We start from the raw sequence: 21,839 nt of genomic DNA on the forward strand, positions 1-21,839 counted from the left end.
GACACAGGAGAAGCTGTCTCCTGGCTTCATTCAGAATTTCACCCCATACACGCTGCTGCTTTTTCCTTCCAGCCTGTTCTCCCACACCATTTTGCAGCAGTGATTTGTTGCTTTAGGGGTTGTCCTCAGCCTTATCTGGGGTGAAGAGGCACCTGTCAGTAGAAGTTCTGACCCAGCAGGTGTTTGTAGCTACATTAGTTGCTCTGTATTTATGTGAACAGATTAATTCTTATGTGAACACCAGAGTTCTCCTGTCTGTAAGGTCTGGTGGCTAATTTAAATAATTTGTAGTTTTGAACAAATACCAAAAGTAAAGGTTCTAAGAGTTTAGTAAGAGGCCATGGCTCATTAATGACTGGAGGCTTTGTTTGTGTGGGCATGGAGGAGAGAAATGGATTCAGTCTGGATGAAGTGCTCGGCGCTGCTTGAGTGATAGCAAACGTCAGCACTGTTCAGTTACTGCTTTCCTAGTTATGCTGCCAAAATGAGGTGAAGGTTGTTCTGTTACCAGCTTTGTTAATCCCAGGGGTTGTGTTTATTTCTGCTGCATCCTTTTGATGTATAGATAATAAAAATAAATGTAAAAGGCAGAAATGCCAGCAACACCCCTGCCCTTGCTTCCAGCTGTGACTTGGAGGAGTCGTCTTTGGAGGACAGAATCCTAGAATCAGAAAGCTTGGGAAAGACATGGAGGACATGAAAATGTTGAATTACTTTTCTAGAAGGTGGGAAGAATCGCACCAGCTGTCAGAACAAATGAGAAGTGTGATTTGCTTCTTGCTCCAGATGAGAAGCTTCTAAAGCGATCTTTGGAGCTGAGGCTGCCAGGCACTGTTGCAGGAGGTTGGCTGCAGCATGGCCTCGCTGGCAGAGCAAAGCCTTGCTTCTCACTAGAGGCTGAAAGTAACTCGTACTGCACCAGCAGAGAAGTGAATGCGTCCTTCTCTGTGCCCAGGTGCTTAAGGGGCACCTCAAGCCTTTGGCCATCAGAGGCACCCCAAGAGTCAGGGTGGAAAGTCCTGCCTGGAACGCAGCCTTTCTGTGTAGCCATGTGTTCTTCAGGGGCGGGGAGGAAGCCCTGGGGTTGAGTTCCTTGTGAAGAAGAATGTGTTCCGTTTGGCCTAGTGCAGGACGCCCCTGAATGAGGCTGCTGTTAGGCCGATGGTGTATGCCAGGTGCACATCACCGTTTCACTGAGTGTCACTGGTTCTGAGCGCTGATGAATCCCCTTGCATCTCGGCGTGAATTCAGAAGCGGAAGACAGGACATGGTCACCATTTAAGAGTTCTGGCGCTGCCTGATGGATCTGCTTGTGTGTGCCCCCTGGAGTTACTGCGCCTTTGTGTGCTTGAGGGGTAGCTCACTGCTTCCTAATCAGCTGTAGCAGACATGTCCTGGTGCATCACAGGCTTTCAGAGTCTGAGGTGATGCTATGCTCTGTTGGTGATGTTTGAGGGGACTTATGGGATTGTGGAAAAGTTACTATGGATCATCTAGTGGGAAAGCTATAGGCAGGAGGTGGGAGTGTAGGAGCTCTGCTGATAGTTAGGCTTCTGCCCAGCCGTAACACTGCAGTAACAGCTTAGTAAGATTTGTTAAGGACAAGAGGAAATGGCTTTGAATTGTGCTAGGGCAAGGTTAGGTTGGAGATGAGGAAGAATTTCTTTGCTGCAAGAGTGGTCAAGAACTGACACATGCTGCCCAGGGAGGTGGTGGAGTCCCCATCTCTGAAGGTGTTCCAGAAAGGTGTGGCCATGGCATTTGCATGGTTTAATCAGTGGCTGGAATGGATCATCATAGAGGTCTTTTCCAACAATCAAAGCCATTCTATGGCCTTGAACACTATTCCTAGTTATCTGTGTGTGGTGCTAGTGTACTTCAGCCTAGAACAGCTTTCAGAGTCAGTCTATGAGGAGACCTCAGTTTGTGGCCAGCTACAGGATGCTCCCGTGCCTGAGGTCAGCCAACAGGTATGAGCAGATCAGACCATTCATGGGGCTGGGTTTATTATTTGGTGCTCCTTTTGAGGGTTTGGTTTTCTGCTCCAGGAGCTTGAGTCCTGGGGAAGGAGTCCTTATGTCAGAGTGTGTTTGTTCAGGAACATTCATGGTGATTGTGCTTAAATAACCAACACTTTAAAACAGTGAATCAAAACCAGGGCAGAGCTGATAGTGGTTTTCTTTGCTAGGAATGTCATTTTCTGGTGTGGAGAGAGAACAGTCTGGGAAATGATGGCTGTTGCTAGCAGTTGAGAGTCAAGGTTAAATACAGTATTTGATGCTGAGTTGACTCAAGTTGATGCTGGTTAATAGCAGCATGAAATAGCACCTGCCATGTGTTTAGCTCTGAATTACTCAGTGAAGATAAGAATGGAACAACTGGAACTTCAACCTGTGGGAAGCTAGGGCTGAAAACTCTAAGTTTGACAAGATTTGATCTTATTTCTTCAACCCCCACTGCTGTGAAATACAGACAGCTAAACAGAAGCACTCCAGTACCTCACTGGTGTTAGGAGATGGGTGTCTGCTGTCTCGGCAGCACAGCAAGGCCTTCCAGGCAGTGCCACATCTTGAGAGACTAAAACACTGCAAGTCAAACCCTTTCATTTTAGGTTTGATAGTTAGAGGATGGCATCACACAGATTGTTGTAAGAAAGTCTTTTCTGGGCTTTTTGTTGCTGAGGATCAAGCATGGAAATCTAAGGATTACTTCAGTGTATTTGCAGTTGCATAGTAGCTTTCTCCACCAGAGTTAGTTCATGAAGATCTGATGAGCTCATTAAACAGAAAGCACTTGGTGGTAGGGGTCTTTTCTTTCAGATGTAAATGTCTGTACCTGGTGTGTGAGTGGGAACGCAGCCTTGGGCAGTGCCAATGGTGGTAACCAGCCCTGGACCCTAAAGACAAGTGTTTAAAAGCTATTAATTCTTTCTCTTTGAAAGCAATCTAGGACCAAAATGATCTTGTTTCTAAAAGAAAAATAATTTAATTTCATCCTCCTGAAAAAAGATTTTAAATCCTCATTAGGGTTTGTGCCTAATTGCTCATCACCAGGAATCTGGGAAGGTGAACATGTGGCCTTTGGAGGGTGCTTAGAGAACAGAAGTTGCTGTATGGAGCCCAGAAGTGCTCCTCTGTTACCAGAAGCCCTGCAGGCACAAATCCAGCACAGCCAGGAGCTTTTACCAAACACTCCAGAGATGTTGTTTTTCTTACTTTCTTTCTCATGAACGAAGGCAAGAGGCAAGAAACAATGTCCAGATCCTAATGCTAAGCCCTGAGGGAGCTCACTGCTGCCTGGGACCTTCTCGCCCTCCAGCAACGCTCTGCGGAGGCACGTTGGTTCAAGCAGCAATGTGTGGCTGAACTGAAGGACAGATTCCAGGTTACCTTGGGGTTCTGGAATCAGCATTTAGTTCACGAACCTGGGAGAAAGTCAGCAAACTGGAGAAGCTTCAGTTGATAAATAATGCCAAAAAGGAACCAGAGGGTCTGCACACAGCCGAAGAGCAGTGAGCAGTACCAAACAGGTGAAGGATTATTTCCACCTGTTAGAGGTGAGGTGATTTCATTTTCCAGTTTGCTGTGTGGGCAGGTGTTCTAGTACAGGATTTACTGAGGTTTGAAATGGATGGGCGGTCTGAAATGAGGTACAGAAACAGCTGAGGGTGAAATGAAGAGCTGAGAAAGCTGCTGGTGAAGGGTAGGTCAGTGGCCAGGCAGCTTGGAGAACCTCCCCAGTGATGGGAAGCAGCATCGTTTAACAGAAGGGGGGCAGTCTGCTGACAAAGTGGATTCCTAAGTGGCTACTTCCATCTACATATAATTAAAGCCTGGAAGACACTATGCACTGTTGTAAGGAAGATGGAATTAATAATCTGTTTGGAAGGGGAAATCTAATGAGCATCTTGGTAGCTGTCAACTTCAGCTGCACCTTGGAATGCAGAAAAGCATGGGAGATGAATTAATTTACATACTTTCACCCCAACATGCAAGTGAAATGAGTATATGCATAAGTAATAATGCTGCAAAACCCAGCAACAGCTCACCTACCAATTAAACAAGGTTTAATTATTGAAAAATGTGCTTTCAAGACGAAATATTAATCTTCAACCCAGATGTTGTTTGTACTTCAGTGTGAATATGAAAGCTAGACATTTCCAAATGGAGGAAGAAATCAGTGAGCTCCAGGAGCAAATGCCTCAGGAGAACATTAATGATCATTCCTAGTGCAGTTGACACGTGCTGAGCTGAAACTAGTGCAGTTTGGGTTCTCCAAAGTGTTTAAAGCATTAGGCCAATAACGAGGCCACGCTAGCAAGTGAGTTCTTCACAACTGGTGTTCTTGGGCAGCTGGGATGGACTGACCAAATAGCCAGATACAGCCTGTACATGGTACTGGTAATTGTAGAATGCATGTGTCATAGAATGAAAGCTGTACCTGTGCCAACTGAATTGTTAGATGTACTTTCAGACAGGGCTGCGGGTAACTGCTGTGCCCTCCCCTTTAGAGTCCCAACAAAGAAAGCTGCAGTGCTAAGAACAGAGCTTGAATTCTTTGTTTTCAAAGGTGAGTTAGCTATTGCCTTGGGTTTGCCTACCTGAAGGCACGGGAACCCACTCTGCCTTCTCTCTGGTTCTCTTTGGGCTGGTTTGTGTTACTCTAAAGGGGGTGAGGGAGAGTTTTATTTGATTAAACAAAGAGCACCCCCACAGAACCAACCTGAGCTTTACAGTGCCACTGTATCAACCACCAGAGACTGGTGAGGGGAATTCATAGAGTCACAGAATGTCAGGGGCTGGAAAGGACCAGCTCCCTTGCAGAGCAGCATCACCCAGAGCAGATCACACAGGAGCACATCCAGATGGTTCTTGAATATCTCCAGAGAGGGAGACTCCACAGCCCCCCTGGGCAGCCTGTGCCAGTGCTCTGTCACCCTCACAGCAAAAAAATTCTTCCTCAGGTTCCCACGGAACCCCTGTGCCTCAACTTCTACTCCTTGCCCCTTGTCCTGTCACTGGGCATCACCAAGAAGAGGCTGGCTCCAGCCTCCTGGCACTCGCCCTACATGTGTTTGTAAACCTTTGAGTAAGGCCAATCTGCATTACTGCCTTTCTTCCATACATTGGGTGGTGCTGTATGAAAACAATCCAGGTGCTTTATCTGTTAAATTCTCTTGGCCCACTGCAACAAAAAAACCCAGTGATCACCATTTTTACTTCACTAGTTCTGTTTGACAGTGTTGCCTGCTGCGTGCAGAGTTCACATGGACAGACTGTGATATTGTTTGCTTGAGCTTCTGTTGGGCACGCTTCGGTGTAAGTGCTGCTGCAATAACCTTTAATAGCTGAAAAAGCCTTGCCAAAAATTACTTACTAATTTTCTACAGCACTCAAGATTTGTGCCATGCTGTGAAAGGTTAAGCCCCAAGTTCTTTGCAAGCAAATCGATCAGCAGTACACCGTCAGCTGCCTAGGTGCAGCAGCGTGCGGGCATGCCAGGGCTTGGCTCCCGCCCCCAGCTGCAGAGAACTTGCATGAGGGCATTTCGCTGCTGTAGCAGGTCGCTGATCTTTCAAAATCAATCATCTCTGGTTGGGATGAGGCAGTCTGCAGCCTAGCTGGGTGTTAGGGGTGTTCCTCTGAAACCTAGTTAAATGGAATTGTTGGCTGCTGGCAATCTGTGCATCTCGTGGCTCAAAAGGCAAGAGAGGGCTCCATGAAGCCTCTCAGCAGCGCACAGCTTCTCCAGACAGCATAAGCTGCCTTCCATTGAAGGCAGCTACTGTGGTGCCTGCTGCAGTAAAATTCAAGGTAGAAACGCAGACTGCTTTACTGGAGAGCTCCTGGCCTGCCACATTGCTTGAGAGAAAGTAGGCATTCAGGTTTTGTTGGGAGAAAAGAGTTGTGTTAAGGCTCCAGAAGCCCTGCTCTTCACCAGCACCTCTGATCAAGGTGCACCAAGAGCCTGCTGTGACCTTGGCTTCCCCCAGCTGGACTGGGCTCTGGAGCAAACACTGCAGTTGGGGACAGACTGCAGTGGGCAAAAGGCTTTCCCTGAGCAAATGCACTATCAATGGGGACACTGCTTCAAGTCCACCTTCTTAATGTTTAAGTGACTGTGGGTGCAGAATTCTGTTCTGTGAATGTTACTGAAGCTCAGAAACTGTTCTGCTAACGGCAGCAAACATTTATGGATGCTGTTCAAGGCTATGTAATTACCTTGCCAGTGTGGGCTCCAGCAGCATTTGAAATGGTACCAATTCGTTCAATTAGAGCAATGAAAAATAACAGGGAAGCAATTAACCTGGATATGATCTCTCCAACTTAAAAGCTGGAGACGAGTAGTGGAGCAGTGAAGAGTTGAAACAGTTATGCAGGGAAATGGTAGGGCAAAGTGGCCTCCTGTGCATGCCAGCATGCCACAGGCACAGGGTGTTCAGACTTTTGGGATGGTGTGAAAAGGGAGTTCTAAATCAGTGCATTACAGAGGGTGATTAAAATGAGTATAATTTGTTAGTCCCATTTTAGATGGGTATGGTGAGTGTATTTGTTACTTTTGGAAGTGGCTTCCTCAGGTCGTGTCTCCAGATTGCTGGAGAAACAGGAGTGGAGCTTCTGTTGTGGGCTTTTACTGTCTGTATGGCAGCAACTTTCTGCTTTTTAAAGGGATGTAAAAGACTTTATTGATAGTGGATTTTGACTCTCTTCGTTCCTAGTTCGGCATGTGTAGCCTCTCCCCTGTCTGGGCTTTGGAATATATATGTATGTAAGAATTACTTTTCCTCTGTAAGTCAGGAGGACTTGCTGTTGGGTGTGAGGGACAAAAAGCAGGTGGCAGAGAGCCACCTTCAGTGGATTTTGTACAGACCAGCAGCTAAGCTTTCAAAATACTGTGAGATCTGTGCTAAACCTGAAGTGTGTCAGCTTCTTGTCAGTGTGAAACAGACTGTTAGGCAATGACAGCAGTGCTGTGTGAAAGCTAACGGGGGCACCTGTGGGAATCAAAGCAGAACTAGAACCTGGTTCACTAACTGTGGCAGTAGCACCAATAATTTTGACTTCTACTGGTTTTGCTTCTTCACCACTGTTCCACTTTGACTTCCACAAATATCATCTGTTGTGAATGTGTTGTTTGTAAGAAGGAACCAGTTGGACTTTTTCCTGATGCAGTGTAATGTTTAACGTACTGCATGGGGGAGAGCATTGCCTGTCTGATGTGAAGGTGGCCATGGATGTGAGTGTGCACACAAGTGCTGTGCTGGCAGCTGAGCTTTGGCACTGCAGGTAGCTCAGTTCTCTCTGTAGCCCTTCAGAACTTGGTGGTGATTTATGCCATGGGAAATGGGCTGAAATCTTAAACGTGTTCCAAGGCTGCTTTCAAAATACAGCCGTGGCAGCAGTAGCACAATGAAAAGGGATGATCTTGGAGCTCTCTTCCGAGCAGACCTATTTGGTCTGCAGAATTTTGTAGTGGAGAAACAGCAGCACTGTCAGAACTGCCCTGCTTGTAACTTGTATAGGTGAAGGCAGACACCTGTCTCCTGATACTGATCTGATCTGATATACCTGTTTTAGTCAACAGACCAGTGAACTTGTGCTTGCTGAATGCAGACTACTAGCTTTATTTTCTCAGGAGAGGTTAACTGCTTTAACCAGTCTTATAGAAGCAGCAAGAGGAGGAGGTGCGTGCTTAGTTCAGAACAGTCATAGAATACTGAAGGTTTAAAAGCACCCAGCAGTGACACAGGGCAGGTCTGTAGAGCAGCCACACAGTGCTATATGCTGTGCAGCTGGGAGCTGTATGTGCTGTGGCTTCCTGGGCTGTATTTGCATTAGGTGAGTGCTAGAAGGGCATCTAGGTAGAAGGTGGCTGCTAGCTCAAATATGCTTGGAAAAAAGTATCTGCTTCCAGGGATGCCTTTCTGCCTATGTCCAGAAAGTATCTGCTTCCAGGGATGCTTTCTGCCTAGGTCCAGAAAGTATCTGCTTCCAGGGATGCTTTCTGCCGAGGTCCAGAAAGTATCTGCTTCCAGGAATGGCTTTCTGCCTATGTCCAGAAAGTGTCTGCCTCCAGGGATGTCTTCCTGCTAATGTCCAAAGTCAGAAAGAAGAGTTTTCACTGTTTGCGTGGGACTTGTGACTGTTTCTGCTAACAAGGTGTCCCATAAGGTTGCGTTGGTTGCTTTGGGCAGGAGCGAGCATGCCCCTGCCCGTGCTGTGTCCGGCAGCAGCACACGGTGGTGTCTGTGCTGCCTGCTCTGCTGAAGGTAATACTTTGCTAACTGACCTCTGTTTCCTTCCAGCTGACAGCACGGTCGCTGCCTGCCGTACAGACTGATGAGAGACTGCAGCCTCTGCTGAACCACCTCAGGTAGCCCCAGCTGGAAGCATGAGTGGGTTGTTTCCTACAGCTTGAAATAATTCTGGTGGGGAAATGGTTTAGCAAAAGTTGCTTTTTCTTATAGATGCCTCATCTGTGCATTAGGCTTTGACTGGAGAACAACCCCTGAGTGCATTTCTTCATCTTACCAAGGGTTTATAAATGACCTGGAGCTGCTGTTGCTTCTAAGGAACAAGAAAACATTGGCAACTTCTGTAATGCGACTTTCTTTCCTCCTGTGGTAAAGGCAAAGTTGTTAAGTTTCTTCATGAATTCCAAGTGGCACTGCTCAGAACATGGTCCTTCCTTCCTGCAGATATTTTATGCTGACATTTTTGGAAGATCTCTTTGTTGCTTATCGCCAAATGGAATTCAGTTTTCCTCTGTTAATGAACCTGAAAACAGCTGCAGATGTGAGCCTGGAAGGGTGCTCTGCAGCTGAAGCAGCCTGCCTCTGCTGCTAGCATACAGGCTATAGAAGTTTTGTACTTTCTTTGGATGTATTTTGGGATGAAGAATAAGAAAAAAACCTTTCCTGATGTTCTTCAGGTTAAGCACAGATTTGGTCTCTTATGATTGCCTTTTTTGCCACTTTGTATTGTCTGGGAGAGCTTTCTTACTGCAGTGGTGTGCAGGAGGACAAAGACCATACAAGTAGAGGGAGGTAGATTGGTTCAGGACAATTGAATAGTTGAGCTTGGAGGAAACCTCTGGAGGTGATCGAGTCCAGCCCCTGCTCAGTGTGGATCTGGTGAGACTAGGCTGCTCAGGTATTAATTCAGTTGAATTTTTAATACCCCTAAGGGTAACAATTTACTTAAATATTGAATGTCAGTGGTGAAAGCTCTGTTGTTGAACACATGCAGCTCTGCATCAAGATGCCTGAAGTGACGTGGGATGAATTAAAAATGTGAGTGGTGAGCTGTGCCCCAGCAGCACTGCACCGCAGTTAGGATGCGGAGCTAGTTGTTAGCTAGTTACCATGCTCTTGGCTTCCCGTGGTGTGCAGCTGCTCAAGGTGTTTGTACCCAAACCAACACGTTTTATTTGGATTTAAAAAACCAACCCTCATCATTATTATTGCTTGGGAACAGTTTCCTGTTTTCTTCTAGTGTAAATGAGAATGAGACAAGCAGCTCTCACTGTATCTCTGCTTATTTAGAGAGGATTGAACTTTGTTCATGAGCAAAGAATGGGGATAAAATCACCTTGCAGTGTGGCTGTCATGTGGCTGGTTTGGGAACGCCAACGACCTTCCACGCTTTTGTCACCAGAGCTCTTTCTGGGGTTTGGAACCCCGCGCCGCAGTGGTGTACCTGAAGCAAAGAGCAGTTAGGTTTGTAATGAGTTGTGCTGTCCAGGGGTCATTACTGAGACATTCAAAATGCATTTTGCTCTACACTATGTGGAAGAGCCTTCAGTAGCCCAACAGTCAGAATCCTCCCTGCACTTGTCAGTTTCGAACGTGGGAGAAGGAAAGGTTGCAGCAAAAGCTGGTCTGACATGAGCTGCTCCAGCAGGGACACTGCATCCTGCACCCGTGCAGGGAGGTGCTCTTCACTCGCTTGTGTGCACCTGGGTGCATTTAACCACAGGAGGGCGACTGCCATCTGGCTCCTGCAGAGGTGGAGGGCCTGTTCCCAGGACATTCTCTCACCAACAGGAAATGCCTAAATGCTTCTGGGGAGTTCTGTTAAAACAGGCAAAGTAGATCACACTTTACAGCTGAGCAAAGAGGAGACCAAAGAGGTCTGCTCTGGTTATTTGAGTTGGTTTTTGCTTCATCTTGCCCACAAGAAGAGGAAAAATAGCTGCAAGCTTTCCCCTACCTTTGTTTTGTGGGTTCTGACAGCAGCAGTTTATTTTTGGCATGTGTCAATGAAGTTTCATCAGGGGAGCAAAAGCTGAGGTAGAAATGCATGAAGAGAGCCTGCACGTGAAGGCTGCAGAGCATCATTATTTGCTTGGTAGTGCCTCGTGCAGCTTTTGGCATCTCTGGGTACCTGCTTGTGGCCCTTGAATCAGCCAGTGGTCAGAAAAGGTCATTTTCCTGTGCATGATGTCTGCAGAGGTGATGGAATCCATGCCCATTTTTGTAAACCAGTCACGACAGGGATTTTGGAATTGGACTTTTCCGGACTAAACATTTATCTGTGCCTTAGGTCCTCTTTGTGTCCTGTTCTGTTTCTTTGTAACTTTCTAATATCAATTGTGCTAGACCAAAAACAGAGAACCTTTTTAGTTAAAATGGTAAGTGATGTGAGATTGTGCTGAGGGACTTCACAAGGATTTAAATTGCTGAAACCTGAGCAATTGACTAGAAATGGAAACCTTCTGTCTAAATGCATGGGAAGAACACTTCGGCCTCCTCTGCTTTCAAAGGAACTCATGCGGGTCTTGTGATGAAATTATGGAGCTATAACACTCTGCTGTTTGATATCTCCAGCAGGAATCACTTCAAAGATAGACAGAAGCTGTCACATCCCATCAAACTCCTACAGACTGCCTGTACATGAATTACAAGGAGAGCCTGAGTTGACTTTACTGAGCCTGGTGAAGAGGAGGCTTAGGGAGGATCAAATAGCAGCCTGCGGCTGTTTGCCAAGCAAACGCTGTGGTGTCAGAGTTGGTGGTGGTGCTCGGGGACAGAACAAATGACAGTGGTCACAGAGCAGCATGGGAGCTTCACAGCAGATGTCAGGCTCATTCTAGACAGGTGGGAGCAGATTTCCCAGGGAGTTGGGCTCTTGTTTCAGGGAGATTTTCTAGGCTGCAGCCAGGAGCAGCTGTGCCTCACCTGGCTGGTGTTGGCAGGGGGAGGTGGCACTGTGGGGATGCCTGTCCTTGCAGTAAACACAGTGGTCAGCTGGACTGGGAGAGAGTATCCTCCTTTGGATTTGTAAAGCCTTTTTGTTTACTTGGCTGTCTTTGAGCCTCCTCTCCCAGGCCACGCTTGTGATGGCTGCTTGGAAGCAGGGTTTGCTTAGCTCAGCAGTGGTTTCCAGCACAGGTGTGATTCTGATTTGCACAGCAGGGTGCAAGCAGATGAGCTGAGATGCTTGTGGCAGAGCAGCTTAGGAAGCCACCAGCACTCACCCTGGGATGTTATCACTTATTTGCTGTTTCCCTAGCTGGCTGTTTTGCCAGAAAACTCCAAGCAGCTGCTCTGTGCTTTGGTTGGTATATTTTTAGGACTCTGGTTTCTGTTTGTAGTTTGTCCAAGTAAAGTGATGTAGAGCTGATTCTACAAGGAAATGTAGATGTTTCTTTAGTAGAATTAGTAATAATAGACATCCACAGCTCAAATAATTTAAATTATTTATCTGTTGTTGTGTACTGAAGAAGATGCTCTTACCTACAGCAGGCTTGGCTGGCACTGCAGTGCATGGCAGAGCTAAGAGCAGGGAACCAATGAATGCAGATCCAGTGAACCAGCTCTGTGTGCTGCAGTAAAATAAACACTGTGCACACTTTGCCTTGTTGAAATGTCATAGAATCATTGAATGTTTGGGGTTTGAAGGGACATCTTTCACTAGATCAGGTCACTCAGAGCCCCATCCAACCCAACCTGGAATGGTTCCAGGCATGGGACTTCAGCCACCTCTCTGCCCACCTCCAAAGATCACCAGTAGCATGATCCTGTGGTCTGAGTTCTGAATGACCTCTCGCCACTCTGTCCAGATGAGGGATGGTTTCTTCACCACACTGGCTCTAATGTTGGTTTTATAAATCTTAATTGAGGTTTTATAACTGTCAATCAGCATTCTGGGCCACCTAATTTCAACTCCAGCATCACCTAGAAAGTCAAACCAGCTGATCTCTGGGGTCCCTTCCAGCCTGGCATTCTGTCATTAATTCCCTACCTAACTGTCAGACACAGCTGTGTTGGTTTTGCCAGATGTGAAATGTTGACAGCCCTTAGTTGGTGAGCTACATCTTTCTAAATCTGTAAACCTAAAAGGAAGTTGATTTTTGAGCAGCTGTGAATGATGTTGTGCTGTTGGCTTTGTTTTCCAGCCATGCCTATGTTGGCCCAGATTACAGCGTGCAGAAGAGCGCAGGGAAGATTTCTCTGGATCAGATTGATGCTGTGAGTCCACTCTTCATTGAGTTCTGCTGAGGGTTGGTGTGTGGCATCTTAAACTCAGGTGCTCTGTGTACAGATGAGATGAAAGCCTTTATCTGGTTTTGGTTCATGTTTGCTTTGTGACACTTGAGAAGTGCTAAAATGAAACTGAGACAGAGTCCAAAGTGGAGCAGAGTGAGCAGAACACTCACCAGATTGAGGCTGGAGATGTAATGAACTGTCTAATCTGCTGCCTCATTTTGTGTGCTTGCACAAGTGCCCAACATCGTTAAAAGGAGCTTACCAAAGATTTCTTATGTCGTAGTTTTGCAGACCATGATGTTTAGTTTGTGATTATTGCTTTGTCATGTTACCTTTTTCATAGAATCTTGGAGTTGTTTGGGTTGGAAAAGCCCTCCCAGAGCATCCAGTCCAACCACAACCCAGCCCTGCCATGGCCACACCTGTCTGGAACACCTCCAAGCATGGGGACTCCACCACCTCCTTGGGCAGCCTCTGCCAGTCCACTCTGGCACCAAAGACATTTTTCCCTCCTCTCCAACCTAACCCTTCCCTGGCACCATTCCAGGCCATTTTCTCTCCTCCTCTCACCTGAGAGCAGGCAGTAGAGCCCAAGCCCCGCTCCCTGCATCCCCCTCCTGCCCCCAGAAGATTTGAACAAAACTAACCTTGTTCCAGAAGCTAAAACAAGGAAAAAAACAGAAACGTTATAATGGAATTGAGGATGTGTTTCTCCTGACAGCAACAAAGCCTCTCTTGGTGTGCAGCTGGAAATGCTCTGATGCTTCCACTTCCACCCTGTGCTTTGCGCCCTGTTCTGGAGGTGGCTGCAGGATGTGCTGGCTAAAGGACACCAAGTTGGTGCTTTGCATGTCCATGGCTTTTCTTCCAGCTATTGGTATTTTCAAGTGGAGCTAATTAATACGATCATTAGGGTTGGAAAAGACCTCTAAGGTCGTTAAATCAACCTTCTCCCCAACATCTCTATGACCATAGACCATGTCCTGAAGTGCTACATCTGCTTGTTTCTTGAACACCTCCAGGGCCAGTGACTCAACCACCTCCCTGGGCAGCCTGGTCCAGTGCCTCGGCACTCAGAGATGGCAGTAACCAGACAGCCTACGAATGGAATGATTTGTAACCACCTGTCTTTCTCCTGACAGCTCTCGGTGAAGTCCTTCCCCCTCTGCATGCGCCAGCTGCACAGAGCCCTGCGTGACAGCCACCACCTCCGGCACGGCGGCCGCATGCAGTACGGCCTCTTCCTGAAGGGCATTGGCCTGACGCTGGAGCAGGCCCTGGAGTTCTGGAAGAAAGAGTTCATCAGGGGAAAAGTAGATGCAGACAAGGTAATGCCCAGCTGAGGAACAGCTCAGTGAGCTGTGTGAGGGTGCTCGCTGAAGCAGACCTTGGGCCAAGGGCACACTAACAGGTTCTAAAGAGAGTTCTTCCCAGTTTTGCTTATGTTTTTTTGCCCCCTACCAGCCATTGTCCTGAAGCACAGGGAGAAAATTAAGGCACAAAGAGCTTCTGCATAGATGGATGAGGGCTAGAAAGATCTTACTTTGTCACTCAGTCACTGGGAAATCAATGTTCTTTGTGGACTGCAGGTACTGCCCATAAATTCACCAAGCAGGTAGGTGAGCACAGCCAGTGCTGGTTGGAAGGTGAGGGCAGCCTCTCTTTGTTGGCTCCTTCAAAACAGATGAATTAATTGCAGGTGGGTGGCTTTGGGGCTGCCTATTGTGCTCTGCTTTCCTTTGCTATGTAAATACTGGGGATGGACGTTCTTTTTACAGCGCTCGATGCAGGATGCTGCAAAGTGCTCTCTCGGCACTAGTGGCTTGCTGCTGCTTACAGAGGAGGCAGTTGCTGGTTGTGCTCTGCTGTGTTGAGAAGGAATTGCTTTGATGCTGCATTTGAGTGATGCGCTTCTTTGTGTCCCTGGTGCTTGTACTACTGAAATGCATCTGGAAATTGTGCAGGAGTTTGCTGGGTTCTCTTTTAAAACCCTGCGTAATGCATCTCCAAAATGTAAGCCTCACAGAATTATCCTGATCACAACAGCTTCCTGGGCCTGGTGGCTTCTCATTGAGAATGAGACAGGGCTATTTACCCACTGTGTTCTAGGACTCCTGCCAGGGAGGTGGTGGCATTCAGGCTCCTGAAGCCTCCTACTCTTCTGGCTTAGTTTGCAGATCTCCTTAATGCTGCTTCCAATAGCTTGTTTTTTGTAGCAGTGGTCACTCGTGGCAACGAGGAGGCTGATTTCTAGCTGCCAGAGGTGGCTGGCCAGCCAGGGGGTGCCTCTGCAGCCCTTTGTCCTGGTGGAGGTTCTCATGGCAGACATTCTCCTGAAAGAAGGCAGAGGAAAATTTACTCAGACTTAATCTAGCTCAGGCTTTTGAAGGCAATCCCTTCAGAATTAACCTTTTGAGGTTCAGATGATTATTGATGCATTCTAGATGTTTTTTCCACACCTGATCCTGTATAGACAGCTTGCCAGCCACATACCGTATCAGGATGCAAAGGAATACATCTTCTGCTCTGTTAAGTGATGAAACTTTGGGATGAAGATACTCACAATTACATAGTTCCAGCGATTTGATTTTCCTGGCTCTGCAGCTCTTTTCCAGAGGATCCTAGGGAGGTCCCTGAATGTGGCTTCAGGAGCGAGACTTCACCTTGACTGCAGACAGATGGTGGTGAATGTTTCTATCAGAGCCAACCAGGAGGGGCAGCTTGGACTTAGAGATCTCCTGAGGTCCTTCGCAGCCTGAGCTGTCTGTGCACACAGGCAGGAGTCGGTGTTGGTGAGGGCCAGTCGCTAGAGGGAGGCTGGAGCACAAGGAATAACAAATAAAGGTCTAGCTGTAAGTGGGAAGTGCTGTAAGGCTTTGTAGGTCTGCACAGTTACATCAAATGCAGTGGAAGCAGGCAGTAGGTGAACTGCAGGGCAGTGCTTTTAGCAGGCACAGCTGTCCCAGTGCAGTTTATAGCGTAGTGATGCTGTGCTGGTGCTGTAAAACAAGCTCCAGCTCCTTCAGTCCCAGGAGTATTTTCTGTATCAGTCAGACACAGGGTTTAGTATTTTGCTTTCTCATTGTCTGACATTTGAGGGATGATTTGCAGCTAGATTAATTTTTCACTTGCCTCCTTTTATACTGAGTAATGCTACCTCCTATTTTTGGGAACATATTTTGATTCATAGATCAGAAAAGAACCTTTGTTCTGTCACATCTTAATTATAATTATCTAGCAGACTGTCATTTGCTACTTCTATTCCTGAATTACTTAAGCTTCACAAATCTGCAGCCTGGAGTGGCATGTTGCACAGCAGGGCACAATATTTAATACCTAAGAAATAAAGATGTGTAATAGAAATTCCTCTGTGGAGATTAAAATCTGGTCTTTGTTTAACTGCACATCAGTAGCAGTGCAGTGCAAGTACATGTTCAGGCCTGAATCCTCCTAAGATGCATAACGGCTCCTATAGACCTTAACCAAAATGTTTAATCTGTTCCCCAGGAAGATGTAGAAGTGCAGCATGCATCACCTGTCAAATCCTGGCTCCCTGAACTCTGGCAGCAAAGCAGAAATGCAGTTAGTGACATTGCCATTGCCTTCGTTGGTTATCTGGGGACCACACAGTCAAGTTCTGGATGAAATTGTGTTGTTGTGTTAAGCTTGTCATAAAATGGAAGAGATTTGCTGTTTCTCCTTCCACCGGTGCTGGAAAGATTAAGTTCAGTAGAAGCACTTAGTACTCTTTCACCGTGTGGAAGTTATCACTTCGTACCCTAGTGGTAGGGAGACAGAGGTGATTTAAAGGTTTTTGGCAGACAGATGTGGCTGTGCATTGGCACAGTGCCACTCTGCTCATACCACCGGCACACGTTTTAGGGCTGTGATTGCCCAGTATGGCTGAGCAGGCAGACAAGGTACTGGTGTGGTAGGTTTCCAAATAATTTCCAACCCCAAACTTCTGGTATCCTGCAAACAAAATTATCTCTTGAAATGACTTCAGTACCAGGCTGGAAGTGATTTAATTGTCAGAAGAAACACGAAAACTCACTTTCATTTGCATGACTCGTGTTTCTTCCCAAACCTCATACTGGATTTACATTAAACCTTCTCCTTAAATGAGAGGCAGAAGAATGCAGCAGTAACACACAGCTGTTACAGAGATGGTCCAGGTCTGTTCCAGGCCAATAGGCTTAAAGGAACAATGAATATTTAATTGGAATTTCCACCCCAAAGGATTAAAAAAAACAAACACCAAAACTTGTAGATTTCACTGTTGCTAACTTCTTCTGTGTGGTTCTGGCTTGGGGTTTGCTCTGTGTGTGTGTGTTTTTAGACACTGCTGTGAGCAGCCAGGGCTGTGCAGTCAGTCAGTGTGCTTGTGCAGAACTGAGGTACCTGCCCAGAGATGCTGCTGGGCAGGAGTTGAGCAGGCTTTGCCAGAGTAGTATAGAGAACGCTGTGGTAAAAACAGTTGAACTCATGGCAGTCAGGTTAGCTTCTAAAAATCAGCTCCATGGAAGTGAATTCATCAGCAGATGATCTGCTCCTCTCCCACAGTTTCTGTCACGTTTTTATTTGCATCTCAGCTGAAGCCTGGAGGTTATCAGGTGCCTGGTTCAGGGGGGACGTAGCTGCTGTTGAAGGTGATGCTCTGGTGATGGTAGCTGGCTGCCGAGGTCAGTCAGCAGGTGTGATCTTGGCTGAGCAGCACAGCCTACAGTTTGGTTAGTGTTTTGATGAGCAGGATGCAGAAGAACTTTTTTGGTCCTCCAAATGGAAAGCGTGGCTGTAAAAGTGTGGGGGGTGGTGGCTGGAGCTGAGCCCACCTGAACTAGCACAGCTTGTTGGTCATAGCTGGAGAAAGATGTTCATTTCTACCTTTGGCTGTGGTAATTTGCTAATAAAAAGCAGTGAGGAGCTGGACTCAAACAACTGAGAACCCTGAGCAGTCCTGCTGTGGGCAGCTGTTACTGTTCCACCTTTGAACAGTTAGAGGAGAATTCCTTGCAATATCTGTGTTCCGTCCATGGCCTTCAGTCCAAGTAATCTCTCCTCAGCTGAAAGGAAGTGAGCTTCGGTTGCTGTTGGAATGGGGGCTGGTTTTGGCGCTGAGTGCCTTGCAGTGTGCATGTTGAATCCGTGCAGGGTCCTTGGCACCGTGGAGCTTTCATCTGAAGTTGTGTTTTATGGACGGGAGTTTGCCATTCTGCAAAGGCTGCGGAGAGCAGCCTGTGTAATTAGAGCTGGAGATGGCTGGTTGCTCCCTGTTTAATTAAGCATCCTGAGATCCAGTCAGAGTAACTGAAGGCTGCTTGCATCAGCTGGTGACTTTGGCTAGCGCTTGCTGCAGTAAGGAGCCGTGCTGCGTTTACGGACGTGCCTGCTTGCTGTGGTCGGTAACGCCGGCGGGGCAAGGCTGCTGGCACCGTGTCGCTGTGCTGCGCAGGGGCTTACCAGCGAGGGCTGCCCGCACGGTGCTCACACCGGTGTCTGCGGCTGTGCTGCTCTGCCTCTAGTACACAACGCCGAGCTGTGTTCTGGGGCTCTCTGTCTCATGCACCATTGTGCATTTTCTGCCAGATTTTGCAGGTACAGGAAGCGCCTCATAGCCCCACTTGGCAGGGATCAGCTGCTCCTTGTCGCGTGTGGTACAAGTGTCCTGCTTTGGCAAAAGGAGATGGAGGGAAGCAGTTTCTCACCCACCCTTTCTGCCTGTGCCACCTGAGCAGCGAGCAGTGCAAGGGAGCTCTTGGCTCACAGCCTTACGTGAAGACATGGCTGATGCTGGAGTGTGTGTAGGGATGTGTGTAGCCTGCACGTGATGCAGCTGTGCTCAGGAGATGAAAACCTGGAGTAGGATTACTGATAGAAGGTAAGGGGTGTGCAGCGCTGTGAGGCTGAGTTCAACTGGTTAACTTGGGTGGGGTTTAAATTTGCAGGTAGAATATTCACTACTAAAGGGACCCCCCCCCGCCCCAGATGAATGACCACAGAACTATTGATGAATGAAGTTGCTGGCATTGCCAAAAGGAGCCAGGTTTGCTCTTTCCCCAGCAGTGGTAGGTGCTGCTTCAATTTCCTGGATAGTAATATGCAGCCTCACTTGGTAATGTTTCCATTCAGTGTGCAGGAGAATTCTGTCTTGCCTGCCACACCTGGAGCTCTGAGCACTAGGAGTAAACCCAAACCAAACTTTTACTTTTTCACCTGTTTAAAGTCAAATACCACCCTAGAATGACCTTGTATGGTGCTTTAAAGCCGAGGTCCCTGCTGGCTTATCAGTACAGGTCGGGATGCTAAAGCAGAAGTGTCTTTGGGACATCATTATGGAGATTTAAGAGAGTGCTGTAGTTTTAATGATGCCCTGTGGCTAATGCAGATGCACACTGAACTCAGACTGTGTATTCCCTTACACTCCCAGCCAGCATCTCCATGCACCTTGCAACTGTCTGAGCTCACTGGATTCTGGCAGCAATCTGTTTCCCTCTCTGGCATTTCATAGTTGATTTTTTTATAATGAGACAGAATTTCTCTTACAGAAATAGTTTTTAAAAAACCCTTAGACTTAGGGGGGGCAGGGGGAAAGTTAGTTTTTGCTTTTCAGATTGGAAATCTTAAAGCAGTGAGATGGAGCTGTTATAAACCCATCATTCTCCACCCTTGTGTTCCTTGGTGTTACTGAACTAGAGCACAAGTGCTGATGGTGTGCTAGAAAACAAAGTAATGTTAGCCTATGATCTCCTTGGAGGCTCTTTTGTGGGTACACACAAGGGTGCTCTTCCCCTCCAGCCCTCTTCCACCTGCTACCAGATTTATCAATACCTCAGTTTGAAAGTGGAATTCTGCAGTATGTGCAGCAAAGCCAAAGCTGTGTTAGCATCTTCCTGTGGTTACTGGCTTTAAAGTACTTGAATTTGCTCAGCCTTCTCTTTAACCTGCTGAGTGTATCTACCCTTCTGATGCTCAGTTTTCATCTCTTGACTTACGTCACACAGGCACTTTTTGGGCAGCCTTGCAGCTGGTGCCACGTCCTGGGGACTGAGCAGAGATCTAGCTACAGAGTCTCTCTTCAGGGCATTGCAGAGCTGGCATTTCTGTTTTAAACTGAGTCAAAGCCCTGTGCTGTGAACTGCAGAGTCACTTCTCGTGGTTGCTGCATGTTAGGCACTGGGGTCTGTCTGTGGCAGTGCAGTGTGAGCAACTTACTGGTAAGGATCTTGCACCACTGAGAAAACAATAAATGCCCTTCCTAAACCAAATGTAGATCAGAATCTGGTCTCTTACAGCTTGTTTTAATCGCAGCAGCATGTGTTTTATTTCCATGCTGTGCTGTCCTTCTGGAATTGTGTGTATAAAATTAGATGCTAAATGCCAGACCTTTGATTTTCTAAGCTCCCTTTGTGATCTTGAGCCACTTATCAGCTTGGCCTGATTCTCTCTGAGAAAGGCTGTGAGCTTGTCAGAGGAGGGCCCTGCTTTAGTAGGCATCACAGCAGCAGCAAGTCAGGCTGTGACATGTTAAACACAGCAACAGATGGGTTTGTCTGTCTGGGTGCCAGATGTCCGAGTTCTGCAGCTGTGCAGGATGTGAACGTCCTAAGGGCAGTCTTTAGCAGCATGCCCCTGTTTGATGCCTTCTTGACCGCACAGCTCTCTTAGAGCAGGCTGCTGAACAAAGCCTGCTGCCCTGTGCCACTCCACCAGGAGGTCTCCGAGCTCCCTGACTGCACCTCACAGAGTTAGAGTGGTTGGGGCTGGAAACGTTGAGGAATTTGTCTTTTTAAATATGTTATTGACACTAAAGCACAGGAGACTGGTTTTTAGGATGAGTTACAGTAGCTGTGTTTGATTACCAGAGTTGTTGCTCTTCTGTAAGGGCTTTGCAGCAGGCAGGGTCTGTGTGCTTCTTCTGGGGGAACTCAGAGCAGTCTGGCAGTCGAGCTTTTAGTCTTCTGTTTGCATTTTCCCTGCAGTCATCTCTTAATTTCTGATGGACTGGCAAAAGAAAGACAAGTTAATCGTGGGTAAGTGCTCCTGTGTGCTCAGAGCAAGCTTGCCGCTGTTGTTGAGAGCAGCAAGGCTCCCAAGGCTGCCGCCGCCCTTCACTCTGCTGCTCTGTGCACAGGAGAATCTCCAGCAGTTGTTTGCCGTGCCAGCAAGGGCTCATAGCTGTTCTTCTGAGCCTCTCTTTCCTTTGATCATCATCATAAAATGGTTTGGGTTTACTTAGTTTTGTTGGGTTTGTTCTGTTTTTGCTTTACTTTTAGTAAGGAAATAATCTGGGGTTTACAGCACACTTTTCACACAGTGCCAGAGCTCTTGAGCCAAGGTGTGCTGTTTGAGCTGGAACAGCTCGAGGCCATTTCCTCTCCCTCTGTCATTGGGAGAACAAGACTAGCCCCAAGCTGGCTCCAGCCTCCTCTCAGGGAGCTGTTCAGAGCAATGAGGGCTCCCCTCAGCCTCCTCTTCCCCAAGATGAGCAACTCCAGCACCCTCAGCTGCTCCTCGCAGGACCTGTGCTCCACGCCTGATGAGCAGGCTACCCAGGGCAGCGCTGGAGTCCCAGAAGATGCTTCAAATGTAGATGTGGCACTGGGGGTGTGGTTTGGAGGAGGACCTGGCAGTCTTGAAGGTCCTTTCCCTTCTTCATGATCACAGAATTTTCAGTCGCAGCAGATAACCTCTGTGAATATTGAGATGTGAGAAGTATTGATTGAAGAACATCAGCAGGGACATCTGAAAGGCTCTGGGGGGTGTGGGTGTCCTAACGGACTGAGCTTCTGTGGGTTAGAAACCGATTATTGGATCATTGTTTCATTAAAATCTCGTATTGAACTTGCTAAATGAGTCTGCTGGGGAACAACATTTAGTGGAGAAGTCAGGATTGTTCTCTGACCTGAGAAAGCCTTTTCTGAAGAGTTGATCAGAGGCTGGAAAATGGCTGCAGAAGCTGGCTGCAGCTGAGCCACGACAGCTTACTGAGTTGAGTGCTCATTTGCTGTCTGAAGGAAAGTGCTATACTGTTTGCAGATATTTAAGCACACTCTTCTCTGGTGCTGTCAAACATTGCCCTTTTAATTAATCTCTTAGTTCATCTTTAAAATAAGACTTTATGCTTTCTTGTTTGGAAGCGAAGCAACAGAAATTTCTCCTCACCCATTCAGTTGCCATCGAAAGTAGTGATTCTTTCCCTTCTAATAATTGCCAGTTTCCTCGTGGCTCTTCGGCACAGTCCTTAAGCAGGACTGCTGCTTTGTGTGGTTGTTTCAGCTGGAAGGATGAGGAATTGACCCCTCTGTGTTCAGTGACTTTGAGGGGTCTGTGCTGGCAGCTCAGTGTTTTC

The 21,839-nt window shown here is 47.2% G+C and overlaps 1 protein-coding gene across 2 annotated transcripts in view; it reads left to right on the forward strand.

Annotated features, from left to right (window-relative positions):
- PRIM2 (DNA primase subunit 2) overlaps positions 1–21,839 on the forward strand; it is a 50,579-nt gene that overhangs the window by 17,407 nt on the left and 11,333 nt on the right. For both annotated transcript variants that reach the window (XM_064164108.1, XM_064164107.1), the window contains 3 exons: positions 8,306–8,373; positions 12,400–12,472; positions 13,633–13,818. In XM_064164108.1, the coding sequence (XP_064020178.1) occupies positions 8,306–8,373; positions 12,400–12,472; positions 13,633–13,818 (327 nt within the window). The remainder of the gene's footprint in view (positions 1–8,305; positions 8,374–12,399; positions 12,473–13,632; positions 13,819–21,839) is intronic.

The sequence above is a fragment of the Pogoniulus pusillus genome, chromosome 25, assembly GCF_015220805.1.
Source record: "Pogoniulus pusillus isolate bPogPus1 chromosome 25, bPogPus1.pri, whole genome shotgun sequence".
Classification (NCBI taxonomy): Eukaryota; Metazoa; Chordata; class Aves; order Piciformes; family Lybiidae; genus Pogoniulus; species Pogoniulus pusillus.